Source organism: Hevea brasiliensis, chromosome 10 (assembly GCF_030052815.1).
Source record: "Hevea brasiliensis isolate MT/VB/25A 57/8 chromosome 10, ASM3005281v1, whole genome shotgun sequence".
Lineage (NCBI taxonomy): Eukaryota > Viridiplantae > Streptophyta > Magnoliopsida > Malpighiales > Euphorbiaceae > Hevea > Hevea brasiliensis.
Genome location: NC_079502.1, coordinates 9,484,841 through 9,505,107, shown reverse-complemented (window position 1 = coordinate 9,505,107; position 20,267 = coordinate 9,484,841). Strand labels below are relative to the sequence as shown.

Sequence of the window (20,267 nt, the reverse complement as noted above, 5' to 3'; positions counted from 1 at the left end):
TAAGTTGATTTTAATTTTTCAGCATTTTAAATTTCCTGTCAATCAACCTCTGGTTCCTTGATCTAAGTTGATTTTAATTTTCAGTATCTTAAATTTCTTGTCAATCAACCTCTGGTTCCTTGATATAAGTTGATTTTAATTTTCCAGCATTTTAAATTTCCTGTCAATCAACCTCTGGTTCATTGATCAAAGTTGATTTTAACTTTCAGCATTCTAAATTTCTTGTTAATCAACCTCTGGTTCCTTGATCCAAGTTGATTTCAAATCTTTAGCATTTTAACTCCTGTTACCAATCTCTAGGTCACTAACTTAAGTAGGCTTTAGCTTCCTAACCTTGAACTCCTAACCGCCCAAAATATGGGTCTGAATCTTTACATAACTCCTACACGGAAAAATTTTTCCCTTTAATAGAAATTATGTAAAGAGGGGCAGCTGTCGACACCATATTTTGGCCGATCCCCAAAATCAATAAATTTCGAAACTGATCCCCAGCACTAAGTCTCCTTTTGCCAGCCAATTACATTTCCGATCTCTCTTTACCGAACAATCACATTTCCAACCTCTCCTCAAAAGGAATCAAACCAATACTAAGTCCCCATGTCATTTAAAGCCTTGCCGATCTCTCAAACCAATTGTAAAATATCCTGAATAGTCAATTACATTCCCGATCTCTCTCGTTAGACGAAACTGAACCAGCACTAGATCTTCATTTTAAAAGTTTAGGAATAATCAAGTTAAGGTTCCAATCCGGTTTAATGGCGATCCCGATCTTAAGTACTCAAGCCAAATTTCCAATTTTAAATTAAGTCCTGTTTAGCGTTGGTTCCCTGCCGATCTCATGCTTATGGTGTTTTCCGACCTCATACACTTAGATTAATAATCAACTTAGGTTGTTTTAATATGCTCAGACAATCAAGTGCTTAAGTAATTTAGAGATTTCCGATCACATCCATTCACTGAACAAAAAGCGAGTTTCATTTCATATTAAAGTTTGTACAAGTCATTTGGCTAGAGGATCACCCCCAGCCTGATCTACATTTTGCTCATTTTCTCTCTCGCTATCCTCACCCTCGTCCTAGGGAGCCAGATCTACCATCCAAGAGAAGTCCTCTTCGGGGTACCGATTTTTGAGCTCGGCCAGGAGATCCCTGTGAGCATTCACATAAGTGCCGACTTCCCTTGTCACTGCCTCTTCCTCTTTCGCTTTGAGCTCCTCAGTGAGCTGAGCAACTTCACCAGCCCGGAGCGCCTGAATCTCTTCAAGAACACGATCTCGCTCTGCTAGAACACGAGCTTGCTCGGCCAGCTTGTCCTCGTAGAACTTCATCCGCCCCTCAATTTCAGATATGTACTTCTGAGCTGATGAGAGTTGGGATCAGAGGGAAGCCGCTTCATGACCCATCTTCTCGACCTCCTTACCCAGGCGATGAGCCTTCTCCCGGACGATGTGCTGATTCACCAAGCACTCCACGTTCAGGCTCATGGATCGGGTCAGGATATCATCAAGGTTGTCCGGAGACAGCCTGTCCCGATCCTCCCGAAGGCAAATAAAAGCACCCAGGACTTTAGCCAAACCCGGATTCCCCCAAACAGTTCGGTTCTTCTCCAAGGAATGGATCAACACTTGAGCACAGCGGGAGAGGGTCCGTGTGGTAGGTTGAGAAGGACCCCCTTCCGCACCTGAAGCAACTGGAGGAGCTGGAGGCGGCTCTTCTTGGCGAGGAGGAGATCGGATCACTTCTACCTCGGGGATCGGCTACCCCGAAGGTTGAGATGAGCCCCCTTGTATTTCCCCGGGCTCATGGCTGGGTGTCTGGAGCAGCTCGGATCGCTTCATCTCCCGCACTTTCCCGGAGACCTCTCTCTTTCGCTTCCGGCTCTCCTTGGAGGCTTCGCCGCTTGCCATACCTGCACAAAGAAGAGGTCAGTGAGATCGCTAAGGTCCAAAGATTTGAGATATAAGAAAATACCGATGCCGAGGTCAGAGAGCTAAAGCCCGCGATCTTCGCCCGTGATCAACTCCATTGTCGGTGATGCGATTCGGCGATCCACGACATCGAACAAAACTTCTCTGCCCGCCTGATCCTTTAGCTCCATCACCATCAGGCCTTCTTCTCTATTTAAGGTGATGCGCTTGAATGCGGGGCCACAGTGCGGCCAGTGGGAAGCCCTCAAAGCTGTTCGGAATTTTTCTCCTCAGGATAAAGAAGCTGTTCTTCCAATTCTTCAGGGAGGAAGGCAGGTCGGTAAAAAGTCCACAATGAGGTTTCACCTGGAAGAACCAATACTCGTCGTCCTTTCGACGAGTTAATCTATGTAGTTCAGCGAATACCTTAGCTGTGGGTCGGAGTCCCTTAGCTCGGCATAGGCCTCGGAAGGCTACTAAGATCCGCCACGAGTTCGGGTGAACTTGAACGATGCACACTTTGTGATATTTTAAAACTTCCTTAAAGAAGTCGTCCAAAGGGAACCGTAGACCGGCTTTTAATTGCTCTTCGTATACTATAATCATGTCGTTCCCTTCGAAGAAGTGATCGGCTCGGATATCTCCGTGACACCGGATGAGTTCGAATGAATCAGGATGAATGTTGTATTCTTGGCTGAACGATTGTAGGTCGGTTTCTTGAAGAACTGATGGTAGCTCGTCCATGGGAAGATTTTCCCTCCCTGAACAAGGTACAGGCCTTGATGGTGCTGCTTGCCCTCGAGCTAGAACAAGGACCCTAGAAGGTTCAGGTCGCACGCTTGGTCCGACCACCTCCACTTCATCAGATGACCACGAGATTTGAATGGAAGGGGGGCTTGCCACTCTCTGACCCTCGGCGCCGCTCATTTTCAAAGGAAACAAGAAATTTAAACTAAAAGAAGGATCAAAACCCTTACCGGAGTCTGATCGGTGTCGGAAGAACTTGAGGAAACGAGAGAATTTTGAAATCGTTCGCGAGAGACTGAAAATGACATAAGGGAGCAACTGGCTAACCCCCACCCCTATTTATACTCGTCTGAGCATTTAATGCTCACGATGTTCCAGGCAGTGCATCGGTTAGCGGGACTCGCCAGCTGTTCTGACACGTCTCACGAATATTCCAAAATTTCATAAGGAGAGACTGGCTAGTTAGAGATCGGCTAATTAAGGCAAATGTTTGGAAATGCGGATCGAATAAGGGCTGTTCAGTTGAAAACCAGATCGGATAAACACACCAGAGATCGGAGAATAATCAATAATAATAAAGTGATAATTGGCAAAATAAATTTTATTTCCAAAAGGTCAAATTACATCATTTGGGCGATCTCTGGAGATCAGATTACATTAAAGGTCTAATTACATCATTTGGGCGATCTCTAGAGATCGGATTACATTAAAGGTCTGAGTACATCATAAGGGCGATCTTTAGAGATCGGTGGAAAATTCTATCTAAAAGGCCTATGTCAAAGCCTAGTCTCGTGGCTGAGTCAAAAGATGTGTTTGACCAGGAGAACGGCTGGGGGGAATATGACTCTCATGAGAATGAGAGAGGTCGTCATCAAAGTTACCGCTCGAAACCGAGCCGCTGTCGGAACACCCAGTGTGGAGAGGAGCCAGATGAACGCCAAAGAGCAGTCACCGGTGTTGAGGGGAATATTAGCAGTCTTCTCGCCCGAAATCAGTTCACCGATTATATCGGGCGAACGATTCGAGATCGGCACGATCGAGGTCCTCGATCCAGATCGGTTAATTAGTCCAGTTCTCTCACTGTCATCAGATAAGGTCATCATGATTTTTCGATCACCGGGATCATAAATTTTCAGGCAAGGAACAAAGAGGGCAACCGAAAAAAGATTAAAAGAGGTCATCTTGTCTGGGATTGTTGCCAGAGCAGCTAGAACAGGAAAAATGAGGAGAATAGGGGAGAAAGTCAAATGAGGTAGGGCTTCCCGGTTGAAGGTATATATAGGAAAATTTGAGCATTTATTACAAGCAGAAAACGAAGCGAACGCCTCGAGAATTGAGGGAAATAAATGCTTTGACTGGACCGAACCCGATAAAAGGAAGACCGATGTGGTAAAGATCGGTAGAAGGGAGACCGGCATGAAAGATCAGAAAAGAGCATGTTAGGAAGATCGGAAAAGAAAGGAGGTCGGATAGCAAAAAGAATAAGATAGCTCCTACTGATTATCGTCATAATCAGGGCCGAGGTAGTTAAAGCGTCGCAAACAAAATCTCCACCGCATGCCCCAGAATCGCCCGCATTACTGACATGTGCCAGAGTACGTCAGGACAGCGCTGTACATCCTAATCTCCACCGTTGATCTTACTTATAAGGACGAGCTCGGAGCGTCGGATCAAAGAAGAAAACGACAAGATCAGCGCCTTTCACTCCTAGCCCTCAGATCGCTCTTGACAAGAAATTTTGGGCCGTCAGATTAGAAGAGAGAAAAGGACAAATACTCCGGAAGGGATCTCAGTCGTCCGTTCTGATTCTCTTTAATTCCCGAGCCCTTAGATCATGTCCTGCAAAATCTTAACCCTCCATCTCCCTCAAAACAGATCCTGACCCTCCATAGGGAGCACCCGGTTCCTATAAATACCTGCATGAAAAATTGTTCAGGAGAGGACAAATAGTGAAGATAGCGGAAGGACTCTGAAACTTAATTCAGCTCGTTACTCTGCTATTTTTGAAGCTTTCATAAGAAAACTTTTGAAACCAATTTTCTGAAGTATTTTCTTGCAAAGGATTTCTGAATACTAAAACTCTCCATTTTCAGTTCGTTCATTATCCTGTGACACTCTCACTTTCTGTCTTTGTTATATTTATTCCCACTTCCGTTGTTCAAGCTCAACTTCATTCATACTTGGTTATAATATTGATCGGACTGCATTTTAACAAGGTATTCTTCTTTTCAAGGCGAACCTTAGTCTTCAGGCTACCAGCCCGCGGCCCCCATTACGTTCTGTGATCCCATAATTAGTTCAATAGATCCGACTCCCCACAGGTGAGTGCTCATATTGCTTTTTTATTAAGTGCTCGTTCTTATTTTACGTATTTCCTTTATTCTTTATATATATATAATTTTCTCCAAGTTTATATTTCGCTAAAGAACACGAAGAAGGTCATTCTCGAGTTTACTTCCGTGTTGACCAGTCCATTCTTTTTGTTAATCTTTGTTATTCCTGAACGTAAGTCTTCTAGTCCCGAGTAGCATATAAGTGGTCGGATAAAATGAAGGTAACTGTATCTTAAGGGTCTCTTTAAAATAATGAAAGGTTTGAACAATAAGTCGGGAAAATAGTAAGGTCGAATCAATAGAATAATGCAAAAGACAATTGAGTAAGACGTCACAAGGTAGAGTAAAACCGAACTTTAAGATAGATAAATGGGATAGATCGGGTATCAAAAGGTACTGGTAAGGCAACTACATAGGAAGGTCAGAAAATTCGGTTTGGTATCTCCTGACTAGTTACAAGGTACCAATGAGTTAAAAGAAGCCTTATTCCGAGCCCCGGCATCTTTAAATGCCAGAACCCTTAGTTCTAGGATTTCGTGACGGGTAGCTGTAATCAAGTTTCGAGAGATCAGAAAAGTCCTTATCCGGTTCTCACTTAAAAATCTTAATAAATATTTTAAAGGAGATCGGAGGAGAGTTCTTATCCGATTCTCAATCTAAAATTTTAACAAATATTTAAAAGGAGATCGGAGGAGAGTTCTTATCCGGTTCTCACTTAAAAATTTTAACAAATATTTAAAAAGAGATCGGAGGAGAGTTCTTATCCGGTTCTCACTTAAAAATTTTAACAAATATTTAAAAGAGATCGGAGGAGGGTTCTTAGCCGGTTATAATTTAAAAATCTTAATAAATATTTTAAAGAGATCGGAGGAGAGTTCTTATCCGATTTCCAAATTAAATTTTAACAAATACGTAAGATGATCCCCCTAAAATAAAACAAATACGCAATAGCAACTCACTAAGATTGTCTCATTTACTTATGTATCTGGGTAATCCGGATTAGTGAAAAATCAAATATTTCTTTTTGTCAAAAGGATTAACATTTCCATTCAAACCCTCCTAACTATAAAGAACGTGAAGTTAAATCTGCTTACCCTCGTTGAGGGACGAGGTGGGGTGCCTAACACCTTCCCCGCTCGTTTACGGACCCCGAACCTAGAATCTCTGTTTTTGAAGTGGTTTTATTTTAACTTACTTTCGCAAATGGTTTTCTTTAATTTCCCTCAAAATTAAAGTGGCGACTCCTCACTTTTCCCACTTCGGTGAGTGTTCGTCCAGGCGACCGCAAAACACCTTGCGACAAAGGGGGATGTGTACTTTTGGCAGCCATGGAAACATCTTGAAGGCAGTTTATTTTTGCTTGTAAATGGTGAATTAAATGATTGATTAAATGTATATTGTGTAGGAAATTGTTTGGGTGATGTATACTAGTATATGTAAATGTGAAATGAAATTTAAAGCTTGAAAATTAATGGAATGTAAATGTACCATTGTGGTAGTTTGTTAGCTCTTGAAGAATGATGGAATTCATGCTTGGTTTATGGAATAATGATGTTAATTTGTGATAGGGGTTATGGCAGTTTGAGTGCATGTATGATGGTGTGAAGTTGGACATGTAAATGAGCATGAATTGGTGATTGAATTGTTGTAAATTGAGTTGGACAAATTCAGCACTTGTTGGTGCACATTGAATGTAATTGTAAGCTGCCAAAATGACCTATAATATGTTGTAAATTATGTTTAGGTTGTGGTACAACCAGAATTGGTTTGAATGTTGAGTTTGGTAAGTGTTAAAAGTGATCCTTGATGTGTATGCAAAAAATGCAATAAGGCAGTTTGTATTTTAGGCCTATAACTTTAAGTGTGTGGCTCCAATTGGTATGAGACTAATTAGAGGTGAAACTAGGAACAAAATGTGCCAACTTTCATGAAGAAAGCTTGCCGAATTCTGCATGCAAGGTAGCTTGAAAAATGACCAAATCCGGATTAAGTGCAAATAAGGCCTGAAAATTGACCATTTGGGCAGCAGTTAGTATTTAGGCCATAACTCACTCAAAACAGGTCCAATTGACCTGAAATTTTAACCATGAATAGTTAAGACCCATATCTACAAGTCTTATGAAGACACCAAAGCCCAGAAATGACCATAAGCAAGTCAAACAGCTTACACAAGTTTCGGTTCAAAAACTAGCCGAACCTAAAATGACCTAAAGTGACCTAAAGTGATCAATTTTGATGCATTTTGACCAGCAATAGTAAAATGACCATAACTTGGCCTACATAACTCAGAATGACCTGAAATTTTGCTCCGCATTCCATAAGACATAGATCTACAAGTTTGTAGTTTTGACCGAAACCTGAAAACTGAGAGAACTAGGTCGTCCGGCTAGGTCAAACTAGTATCCCGAAATCCAGCAAATTGCAAGAAAATGCAATATACACGGAAATGAACTTGGTAACATGTACTAACCCTAAAAGACTATCGAATGTGACATGTTAGTAACATTAAAACCTAAATTACCTAGAATGCACCGAGGGTCGACATATTAGGTTGATTAAGCAAATACTAGCATTCAGTGAATTACTTATCAAATATTATCGTTAGAGATAGTTTAATTAAGTACTGAAACACTTCAAATTGTGTTTCTCAGTTAGCAAAGACTCAGGGAAAGGGAAGGAAACACTGAGTCAAGGCCAGGAAGACGATTATCGAGAGGTTTGTGCATGATTATTTCTTTTGAATTTTTCAATTGAAATAAATTATGACTATTTGTATATTATTGTTTTCAATTATGGAAATGTGTTTGAATGGATACTTATTGCTTGAAAAGCATTGTAAATGGTTTGAAACTGTGGAAAAATTGATTTAGTGTGATTTGTGAAAATTTGAAGTTAATTATGAATTGTGTTGCTATTTTGTGAATGAATTTATGACTTTAGAAATTTATTGGATTCTCACGAATCATTTGAATAAAATGTTTGGAATTGATTTTGTGTTCACACTTAGCATGACAGTATCATATCATTCCTTCCCTATTTATGGAGTTGTGATCGTTTATTTTCCTTCTCCATTTATGGAGTCGTGATCGTTTATTTTTCTCCCTCTCTAGTTTACCAGTTGAGGTGATCGGATGAGTACTCATTATATAGCTAGCTCCCTTCCTCATTGATTTCGATTAGTGGGGTTGTGATTGCTTTGTCGTGGTGTACAACGCGACATTGATCGGAAATTTTGTGTCATGGCTTAAGTTGTGTATGAATTGGCAACACTGTGTTCATAAATTATTTGACTAAATTGTGTTATTATGAGCTTTGATAATTTGTGAAATGGAGTTTAAATTCTTATTGACATTCACTGTCTTTTGAATTTAACTACGTTTTGATTACTGAGATTTATTGTGATATTGTGTTAAATTCCTTATGACGTTCATTGTCTTGAATTTAACTATGGTTTTACGTATCCATCATTTATATGATTTATGAACTATGATTTAAAGTTGTATTTGGTTAATGTTGTGCACCACTGAGACATTGTCTCAGCGATAGCTTTTCATTCTTTATCGCAGTAGACAGACAGACGAGGCGTGAGAACTAGGCTGCTAGTACATCCAGCGAAAGATTATCGGGTATAATGAGTATACCACATTTTGCATTTTGTACTGTAATATATGACCACTGTATGTACATAGTGTTTTTGGTTTTGAGCAGTTGTAAATTAAAATTGTACATTGAAGTTGTAAAGTAAATTATGAGATATTTTGACTTGTAAAATTTGTACTGTATTTCTTTATCTCAGTCTTTGAAAAATCACTGTGGTTTTGAGTTGAGAAATATGTTGTGTTGAGAAATATGTTGGAGTTGAGATTTGGAAATATATTGAAGTGCTTTTTACAGGTTTTCTGAAGAACTGTTTTGTCCAAAATACAGATGGCACTCTGCCAAAATTTTTACAGAAATTCCAAATAATTCAAATGTGTTAGTTTTATCGCTTGTTCAAAAAGGTTTTAACACTGTAAATAGTGCTCACCACTGTAAAAGAAGTAAGAAAAGTTTTTAAAATCCCTTGTAGTGTATTTAATGGGTTATCAGTAGACGGAGTTGGTAATTCATTAGGTATACTACGGGATCATGTTATGCCTTACAGAGGGGTAGGGTGTGACAAAGTGATTAAATTAAGCCATTTATAATTTCTAGTAAAGTGCATTTAGTAAAAAAAAGATTACCAAGATGTTGATATGGTTATATTATTTGATCTACTGCCTAATCATTTCCACTTTCCATCATTCAAGCCTCATGGCACCAAATATAATTTGTTCACACATCACATGAAAAAAGCCTTTGAATGGTAAGTGTCACCTTGTTGGGAATATGCAAGTATGGAATTCCCAAATCGGAAAAAGATGGGATGAGTGAGAGATATATAAGTGGAAAGGATCTATATACCTATTACCTTAAGGTCTTGAGTTAGATGTGATGTCAAGCTCATAAGTGTGTTCTTTCACAAAACCCATCAAGAAGGATTCTCCTCAAGTGCTTTGGGCTCCCCAGATCTCTAACACACCTAAATCATGAAGAGATTTTACGGCAAATTGGCTCTTGGATAAATTTTAACAACTGGCTCTGAACTTATCTAGTTGTAACATTACAGTCCCTCAACTTAAAAATGTAACATAAAACCCCATTAACTTTCAAATTTTACACAGTAAAATCCCTCAAACCTCTAATTACTAGTTTTTCAGTTAAACACTGACCATGGCAGTTCCAGCATAAAACTTAGTCAGTATTTCTCTTTTCTCTCACAAGCCATGTGTAATTTGAATCCCTCTTCTCTCTATAGACAGAATAATTTTTCATACGTAAAGAGAATAATTTTACACTTTGCATAAAAGAGGAGAAAGAAATATTGATTAAGCGCCATGCGGGAGCTATTTACATCATTTTTTAACTGAAAAATCAGTAATTGAAAGTCAGAGGGATTTTATTGTGAAAATTTTAAAAGTTTAGAAGATTTTATGTTACATTTTAAAGTTAAAGGACTATAGTGTTACAACTATATAAGTTCAGGAACAGTTGTTAAAATTTATCCCTGGCTCTTTCATATATAGGATCAAACGGTTTTTGTTTTTTAATTTCGTCCTTCTAAATTTAACAATCTCTTTTTTAAAAATTTAATTTGAGACTCAATCCTTGTTAATTATATATGATTTTTATTAACTTATAATTCTATGCGGTTATTGGCAAGATGACAAGATGAGTATATTTATACGGAGAGCTCGAGGAAGCCTTCCAAACCGAAAAGATAATTGTAAAGATTGCAACACCAGCAAAAAGAAGAATCATGGCTGGGTTTTCACCTCTCTTAGAACATTTCCATATTGAGAATTTATGCTTTCAACAAATCTGACTTTTGTTTTCCTTTGTTTTGTTCTTCAGGGTTCAAACAGATGGGAAAAAGCCAATTGATCCTATAGAAATCCATCAAAAAGCATTGGATGACTTGGTGAACGTTAATTCTCTCTTTACAATAGCCGTGTTCGTGGGCTTGTCCTTTGCCTCTTCAGGCCAACACAGCCTTGAAAACCGACCTGAGTGTGATGCAGACCCAGGGATAGCTATGAGGCTCATCCTTTACGAAGTTATATCCTTCGCTTGCTTCCTCCTTTCAAGCTTGGTAGCCAAGACACTCAAGGTTCATCTCAATATTTACTAAGAAGATGAATTCAAACAATGGCATCTTAAGTTGGGAAGAGGCTTTATGCTATACTTATCAGCAATCGCATCAATTGTAGGGGTTGTGTTTTTGGCACTTTCCATGGCTAATGTCATCCAGATAAGGATTGGGAAGCTGTCTTGTGGGAGCGTATATGCTTATCGCGCAGTTGGATAATAGTACTTCTTGCTCTCTTCATTTATATACCATCCATGTTTTATGCTATATGGAAATCTCTCAATTACAAACCCAAACCCGATCGCGAAGATAAACCCAAAGCATAATGTTTATCATATATGGATGTCTCTGTCTGCGTATACGCCTGTAACCTTGTGGAAGTTGAAGTCCAAGTGTAGTGATTGATCATGAGTACCGTCTGAAAATGTCAGGAGCATGTATTTCTATGTGCTAGGCTTTCTCTAGAACCTGTTCATGCTTTATATAGAGTCCAGTTTACTACTTAACAGAAGCGAGTGTCGTCTTTTTCTCATTTGTACATTGTGAAGTGTTTTCTGTTTACTCTACTTTCATTCTGCTGTAACTAAAAAAATTGATTATATGTTGTCCCAAATAATAGAGTACAAAAGGGGATGGGCCTTTCTTCCTATTCGTAGCAGTTAGCATATCTCTTCTTCGCCATCTTTATATGTTTGGCTACTTATCGCCGAATTGATACCAGACGACCTCTTGTTCAAGATCATGGGCGATTTATAGAGATTCTGGATATTGTTTTTGCTGTGAACTTGCTTTAATGCAAGCCTTCCACTCGCCTTTTTCTTGAACGTTAGGATTTCTTTCGTTTATCCAATGGCTATTAAAAGTTTTCTTTCCTTTAATCAAGGAGTGGCTTTCACTTTACGCAGGTGCACTTATGGGGTAAGTGACTCGATATCCCGACTCAAGTTGGGAAAAACTTACTAGACTGCATCCATCACATTCCCGCTATATAAACACGTAGATTTCAGCTAGTTAATACATGAGTTTCACTATATATATGTATTTTGATTCATAACAGACCATGTCTAAATAAGAATTTTCCAATCAAACCATATGTATGCTTACTAGCAATGAAGATATTTTAAAGCTTTATAATGTACCTTTAAGGTGTAAGAAGGGACCAAGTCTTATCCATATCCGGGTGCATACATTCAACTAATATCTCCACACCGGATGTATACATATAACTAATTTATAGATGCCACAATATATTAAATCATGATGGGTCCTATTGAAAATCATGATAGGTAGGGTAGGTTTATCCAAAATTAAGGTTTATTAAATTTCTTTTGATTGGGTATATATGCCATAAATTTTTGTGAGGTGATGATGTCTTTGTGGTGTGGGAATTTTTATTTGATGTAACCAAACATACAATTCCTTAATTATAATCATTGATTATGATGGGACCTGCCACAATCAATAGTTATAATGAAATCGTTGTACATATATCAATTTCATTGTGTAAATTTTCGTGGCATGGAGAGGTGCGTGTTTCCAATTTTTATGTGTTTTAAAAAGAGGAAAAAGATAACGGTTGATATTAAAACAATGAAGAATTATTGTGGATTTTTTTTCCTAGTGCTCTCAATATATAGTATAATTAATAATAAAAAATGCCTTTAGGCAATAACAGCGTGATATCTTGAAGAAAGAAATTACTGTATATTTCCAAGTAAGGCCAAATGCATCATTTAATTTTTGACCTTTATTTTGAAAAATCATTTAACATGTCATTTTAATTACATCCTATTTAATAATTAATTTATAAAATATAATTAATTAATTTTTAAATATATGAAAATGTAATTATTGAACTCTTAAATTTTATAAAAATGTAATAAAAAAATTAAAATACATATAAATTACATCTATATGCTCATTAATAGTAGGGAATTAAATAATTATACTTTTACAAAATTTAAATATCAAAAGAAAAATGTTCAAGTGCAAAACTCAAAAAAATGTTTTCAGCTTCCATGCAATGACTTTTTTATCCATTTCACATTACACTCTCCCTCTGTGCACTAATTTTTATTGGTCATCTCTCAACTTTAGAGTTTATTATACTTTTGTCCTTTATTTTCATTTTGTTATTATAAAGTTTCTTAATTTAAAAAACATTAAATAAAAGTCTCTCATATCAAAATCCTGTCATATTTCTAACCAATTTAATATATGACAATACCACACTATAAAATGAAAAAGAAGAAGTTTTTTTGGATGCAAAAAATATGAGATAAGTGTGTTAGATTGGTTTTCTAATTTTAAAGCTAGAGTTTTTTGGTGGAATGATTTATTGTACTAAATATGCCTCATTTATGTACTAGGGTAGAAAATAACAGAGTTCCCGTTGTTATGGATATTTCAAGTAGTATAATAACCCAATCATTAATCGGGCAAGAGTATAATTTCTAGATTTTTTAGGAGGATTAATAGATATTTGCAGAAGAAAAGCTAATATGAATTTCATATATAGTACTTTAGTTTCTTTAATTTCTTTTTATTTTACAGCACGGCATTGTTACATATTAAAGTGGTTGGAAATATGATAAGATTCTAATATGAAAAGTTGTTATGAAATTTTTTTAAATTGAGAGTATAATAATAAAATTAAAATGAAAATAAAAATATAATAAACTCTAAAGTTAAGGAGTTAAACCCTGTGTGTGTCTCTCTCTCAGACAAACAATTAATATAGTATTTGGGGTGTATATATAGGTGGATAGGAGACAACTAAGAGATCGCTGTCATGGTCCACGTTAATTCATTTGCTTACACCTGGAGTTTCCCATCTCTTTCAATTTGTCTTGATGAGCCAAACTCCATTAAAATTTCAAATTATGTATTGTATAGATTTCTCACATATATGTCCATTTCTGTCCCTTACACTACTCCAATTTATTATCACATTCCAAATTTATGTATAAAATTCATAAATATGCACCTTCTTTGAACATGTGTCACTCAATTTTATAGATAAGGGAGCCAAGAATCCTTTTCTTTCTTATCAACTAATATCTCTATCTTTAAATAAATGGGATGCAAAATTAAACAAAAGTTGTCTGCTATAAGCTCTTTTTTGCCTTAAATTTCTTTTATTTATATCTAATTTTATCTATTTTTAAGTTTTTCATTAAATTTATTTAATTTTTTGTTTAAACTCGAATTAACTCCTCCATATAAAAATAGTGTATAAGTTATTTTAAATAAATTTTTAATACTAATTAACAAAAAAAAGGATTAATTACGTTCATAGGGAGTGGCTATTTTGAGCTTAAATATAAAGATTTAAGTTAATTGAGTTAAAAACTTGAAAATGGGTAAAATTAAACATGAACAAAAAATTTTGGGGTAAAAATAAATTTTCTTCCCTAAACTTATAAGGACTTAAAAATGGATTTTAATATTTTTGAAACATTCTCTTGTACAAATCATTACAAGAAAATTATAATTTAGCATCAGGAATTTCCTTTGCTAATAAATGATATTCCGTCCCTAACAAAAATAAATTAATAATTTACTAAAATTTTTAGAGTATGTTTAATAAAATTTATAAACCTTACTTCTGTGCACCTAATATATATAACCAGTGTTTTAGATAGTTGATTTTGGATTTAGATAGTTGATTTTGGAGACAACTCTCTATTAAGAATAAGTTACATAAGTTATATAAGTTATATAATTATATATTTTTAATAGATAGTTGATTTTTCAACACTCGTTAATTATATATGAAGAGCTCGAGGAAGCCTTCCAAACCCAAAAGATACTTGTAAGGACTGCAACACCAGCAAAAAGAAGAATCATGGCTGGGTTTTCACCTCTCTTAGAACATTTCCATATTGAGAATTTATGCTTTCAACAAATCTGACTTTTGTTTTCCTTTGTTTTGTTCTTCAGGGTTCAAACAGATGGGAAAAAGCCAATTGATCCTATAGAAATCCATCAAAAAGCATTGGATGACTTGGTGAACGTTAATTCTCTCTTTACAATAGCCGTGTTCGTGGGCTTGTCCTTTGCCTCTCCAGGCCAACACAGCCTTGAAAACCGACCTGAGTGTGATGCAGACCCAGGGATGGCTATGAGGCTCATCCTTTACGAAGTTATATCCTTCGCTTGCTTCCTCCTTTCAAGCTTGGTAGCCAAGACACTCAAGGTTCATCTCAATATTTACCAAGAAGATGAATTCAAACAATGGCATCTTAAGTTGGGAAGAGGCTTTATGCTATACTTATCAGCAATCGCATCAATTGTAGGGGTTGTGTTTTTGGCACTTTCCATGGCTAATGTCATCCAGATAAGGATTGGGAAGCTGTCTTGTGGGAGCGTATATGCTTATCGCGCAGTTGGATCACTCTGTGGAATAGTACTTCTTGCTCTCTTCATTTATGTACCATCCATGTTTTATGCTATATGGAAATCTCTCAATTACAAACCCAAACCCGATCGCGAAGATAAACCCAAAGCATAATGTTTATCATATATGGATGTCTCTGTCTGCGTATACGCCTGTAACCTTGTGGAAGTTGAAGTCCAAGTGTAGTGATTGATCATGAGTACCGTCCCAAAATGTCAAGAGCGTGTCTTTCTATGTGCTGGGCTTTCTCTAGAACCTGTTCATGCTTTATATAGAGTCCAGTTTACTACTCAACAGAAGCGAGTGTCGTCTTTTTCTCATTTGTAAAGTGTAATGTGTTTTCTGTTTACTCTACTTTCATTCCGCTGTAACTTAAAAAGTAGATAATATGTTGTCCCAAATAATAGAGTACCAAAGCGGATGGGCCTTTTTCTCTATTCTTAGTAGTTAGCATATCTCTTCTTCGCCATCTTTGTATGTGTGGGTACTTAGCACCGAATTGATACCAAACGACCTCTTGTTCAAGATCATGGATGATTTATTGAGATTCTGGATATTGTTTTTTCTGTGAACTTGCTTTAAGGAAAGACTTCCACTCACCTTTTTCTTGAAAGTTAGGATTTCTTTCCTTTTTTCGGCTGGCTACTAAAAGTTTTCTTTCCTTTAATCAAGGAGTGCCTTTCACTCTAAGTAGGTGCCCTTCAAGTTGGGAAAAACTTACTAACTGCACCTAGAATATGAACACGTGGATTTAAGATATTTAATATATGAGTTTCACTGTATATAATACGTTTTGATTAATAATAAATTAAATTTAAATAAGAATTTCTCACTTAGATCATGTGTATTTCTACTAACAAGGGAAATACTTTAAAGCATTATAATCTACCTTTAAAGTGTAAGAAAGTAGTGAGTCTTATCCATATCCGGGTGTCTACACTCAACTAATCCCTGCATCCGGATATATAGATACAACTACTTTATAAATATCACAATATATAAACTCATGATGGTTTCTGTTTAAAATCATAATGATAGGATAGAGTAGAGTTTATCCAAAATTACAATTTATTAAATTTCTATTAATTAGGTATATATACATCAATTTTTGTGAGGTGATAATGTCCTTGTGGTGTGGAGGGGTGCATGTTTCTAATTTTTATGTGTTTTAAAAAAGGGAAAAAGACATCACCATGCTGTGGTTGAGATTAAAACAATGAAAAATTATCGTGGGCTTTGGAAGCATATACTTTTTCTATATAAAATTAAGTGTTTATGTGTTCATAAGATTTTTTTTAATGTTTCTAATATATAGTATAATTAATTAAAAAAAAAACCCTTAAGGCAATGACAACTATAATATGTTGAAGAAACAAGTTACTGTATATTTCCAAGTAAGGCCAAATCCATCATTTAATTTTTGATCTTTATTTGGAAAAATCATTTTACATTGTCATTTTCTTCAAAGTGCTATGATGTATATTGATAATATTTTGCTATTTTCAAACGATAGTTCAGCCCATAAACAACTCTTGGCCCAATTTCACTCTTTGGTCCAATAATATGGGATTATGTTATCTAAAAAGAAGAGCTATTTAGCCCAAAATGATATTAAATTTTTGGAAATGAAATTTGAAAATGGGAAGTACTAGCCTAGACTTAAATTATTATTATTATAATAGTCTGAGTCATCAGAATCAATATCCTTGCCATAACCAAAGATTATAATAGTCTGAGTCATCAGAATCAATGTCCTTGCCATATCCAAAGAATGCTCTCAAAAGCCGACATTTCATAGGCAAACAAATGGCATTGTCAAGACAGTTTCTTAAGCCTTTGGGCCTAACCAAAAAGCTGACTTATGAGTTAGAAGTGTTTAGTTAGTATATAAGCCAGGCTGACATCAGGTATTCAGGCAATGTGGGATTTTTGCTCCACATTCCTTCACCTTCACCCCTGAAAGAACCTGGGCTCTGATACCACTTAAGACTTTGCGCCTAACCCAAAAGCCGACTTGTGAAGGGCTGGGTCAATCTGGTGCTTGAGTGGTAGAAAATCTAGTCTTTGTGTCTGCAAGAATGAATAAAGCATCAAAGGATACCTTTGGCTGAGATAAAACTCTTAGTGGATCCTATGTATTAAAAAATACTAGTTCATTGATCTATTGCTACAATCCTCTAAATCTAGTTCTGTACAGTAATACAAAATGGAAATGCCTTGATATTTGTTCAGCTATGGTGGCTTGTTGTATCCAGCCTAGCTTATATATTAATTGAGCACTTCTAACTCACAAGTTGGCTTTTGGGTTAGGACCTAAATTTTAGTCTAGAAAAAACTGTATTCCAATAGGCCTTTTGGTAATGAGGTTGGTGTGGAAAACTTTCCCATCTGAGGCCTTAAAATATTCTGAATGGGCCATCTAGGCTTCATTAGGTAACACTGCAGGATTCATCATGCTTCTATGGGCACCAGTATTAAAAAAACCAATGATAGGAATTGGTCTCTCATATTTGGAAGGTATTACATGAATATGTCCTAATGGAATTGTGATCAAGGGCTGTACTAGATGACATGATTGAAGAGCATTGATACTAAGGTATTCAAAATCATCTTCTAATGAAGATTCTGAAAAAGATCTAGCAGATATCACAAACTTGCTTATGGCAACTTCAATAGGCTTTAATAATAAGATCACGGAACTTGTTGTAGAGTAACCAATTGATACTCATGATGGAGAAAATCCAAATAAAGTCCTCCTTAGGCTAACTTCTGGTCCTTGGTTCACTCTATAGACTAGTCGTCCATCTGCTCGAAAGGAGTGAACAACAATCTTTTCTCTTTTTTCTTGAATTGGAGAGATCATTATGGTTAGAAAGCTCTCTTCCAGAACCACAACTGTTAAGGCTTAAAAATTGGTTTGATAAATATGACTATATTGTCGAACATATAAAAGGGCATCTCAATCTCAATCCAGATCTCCTCATTAGACCTCCAAACATACCCTTACTTCTCTTCAAACAATTCCTCTCATCTTATAGAATTTTTGACTATCAAGAGAGGGGAAGAAATTTAGAAAGTAGTTAAGCATAATAATACTCATGCAATGCCAAGATACAATAAGCCACCATTGCCAAACAAATCTCAAGGCTTTACTCTTTTGTATTATTATATAGAACTAGATTTAGAGGACCATAGCAATGGATCAATGAACTAGCATTTTCTAATACGTAGGATCCAGTCAATTGAGCTTGACTGACTATCAGGTCCATTTTTTAGCCAATTTTTTTCTAGGAAAAAGATGATGTATGATGAATAGTGAGCAGAATTCTTTACCATCGTTTGATCATCTATGCCATAGACCATAGTGATTAATAATCTTTTTTAGGTCATTGCACCATTGAGGTATTGGCTTAAACCATTCAAGAAAATTCCATTTTACTTTTTTCTTATTGTTCCTATCATTTAGGAAATAATACATGGGAGTGGTAGAAACTTCAAAACCAATGTTATAGAGAGTTATCATACACCATAAGAACTATTTTTCTTCAAGTAGCAGGTCATCTGAGGGACTAAAATAGAAAACTGTGAGGAATGAAGCATCTGGATTGAACTGAGTCTACGTATCTTTATGTTTTCTTAGTCTTAAAGAGACGTGTTATAGTTGGGGAAGAAAGTAAGAACCACACTTCCAACGTAAAGAGTGGTTATAAATGTGCCAAGCACAATATGTTCATAAAGATTTTTCTTCGTTTGAAAAGATTTCTTCTAGGGCAAAGACAACCTGAGTTAAGCATCAAAATACTCATTTGGTGCTGAGATACAACAAGCCACCATGGCCAGCCAAATCTCAAGGCTTTACTCTTTTGTATTATTATATAGAATTAGATTTAGAGGACCGTAGCAATGAATCAATGAACTAGCATTTTTTAATATATAGGATCCACTAAAAGTAGCAAGCATAGAGCATGCTCATGCCTTAATAGAGTATGATATGAATAAGATAGAATTTTTGACTTTCAGGAGAGGGAGAAAAATTTAGAAAGCCATAAGAGATATCCTTAGATCTACCCTTTTAATTTCTGCTTAGAATCCTTCATTCACATTCTATTTGTTTTTCATCACAATAGCATTTCACTAAAGTGATTTTTCTAGGGTTTATTGTAGTAGCTTCAAATCTGTCCGAATTTTTCTTGTGTTTGGCTGAATATTTCTTGTTTCCTTAGTGATTTTTCATTCAAATATGACATTAATACATCATAGCCAAACACTCTACATTGGGTTTTAGATTTGATTTTTGCTTGAAATTGAGTTTTTTTTGTGTTTGTCTTAGGGTTGCAGTCATTCAAGCTAATCTATTTATTATTGCTATCTTTTAACTTTTTAATTTGAATATCAAGCTTGAGAAAATTATTGATGATGCATTTGATAATTGTGAATTGATGTTGGTTGTTGGATTGAATTAAAATCTGAGTTTGAATAAAAATATGTGCTGTTTGGTTCGTGATTGTTGCTGTTTGGCGAGAATTGGAAAATTGTGATAAGTTGTTTGTATTGATTTCTGGGGTTACACTTAGTTGCTGATCTTGAAATTTAATCTGTGATATTTTGAGGTATTTGGGACATCACATATCAATTTTAGGGGGTAGATGATGCTGTTTGGCTGTTAAATCAAAATTTACTCGCAAACCGGCTAATTTTTGGTTCATATAGTAAACCCACCCAGAAAAATCTGAAAATTTTCCCACTATTTAGATACTATCTCGGTAGCCTTCAAATAAAATTTCAGCTCAAAATTTCATTATTTGGGTTAGAAACAAAATTTTCAGCACAAACTAGTCATTTTTTGGTTTACATAGTAAATCCACCCGAAAAAATCTGAAAATTTTCCCACTGTTTAAATACCATCTCTGTAGTCTCCATATAAAATTTCAGCCAAAAATTTCATAATTTGTGTTGAAAACAAAATTTTTTGACACAAAATGGGCATTTTCTGGTTTACATAGCAAACCTACCCAGAAAATTCTGCAATTTTACCAGCAATTAGTCAGTTTTGAGATAGGTTTGTCCACAAAATTTCAGGGAAAAACTCATTCATTTGAGTAGTGAACTAAATTATTGCATCTTGTGGTGAAATTATGCTATTGTTGGAAGTTGTGTGACTTAGCTATGATTTCTGGAATTTTGGCTTAATATTTGATCCTTAGGTTGTTAGTT

At 35.9% G+C, this 20,267-nt stretch overlaps 1 protein-coding gene across 2 annotated transcripts; it reads left to right on the top strand.

Moving 5' to 3' along the window:
• Positions 1-14,386: 14,386 nt before the first annotated feature.
• Positions 14,387-15,490, top strand: LOC110652445 (uncharacterized). Of its 2 annotated transcripts, none has more exons than XM_058129144.1 (2): positions 14,387-14,509; positions 14,597-15,490. In XM_058129144.1, the coding sequence occupies exons 1-2, from the start codon at positions 14,502-14,504 to the stop codon at positions 15,165-15,167; spliced, it is 579 nt and encodes a 192-aa protein (XP_057985127.1). In that variant the 5' UTR covers positions 14,387-14,501; the 3' UTR covers positions 15,168-15,490. The 2 variants fall into 2 exon arrangements, with proteins under 2 accessions (XP_057985127.1, XP_057985126.1); XM_058129143.1 differs by having other exon boundaries at positions 14,413-14,468.
• Positions 15,491-20,267: the final 4,777 nt, after the last annotated feature.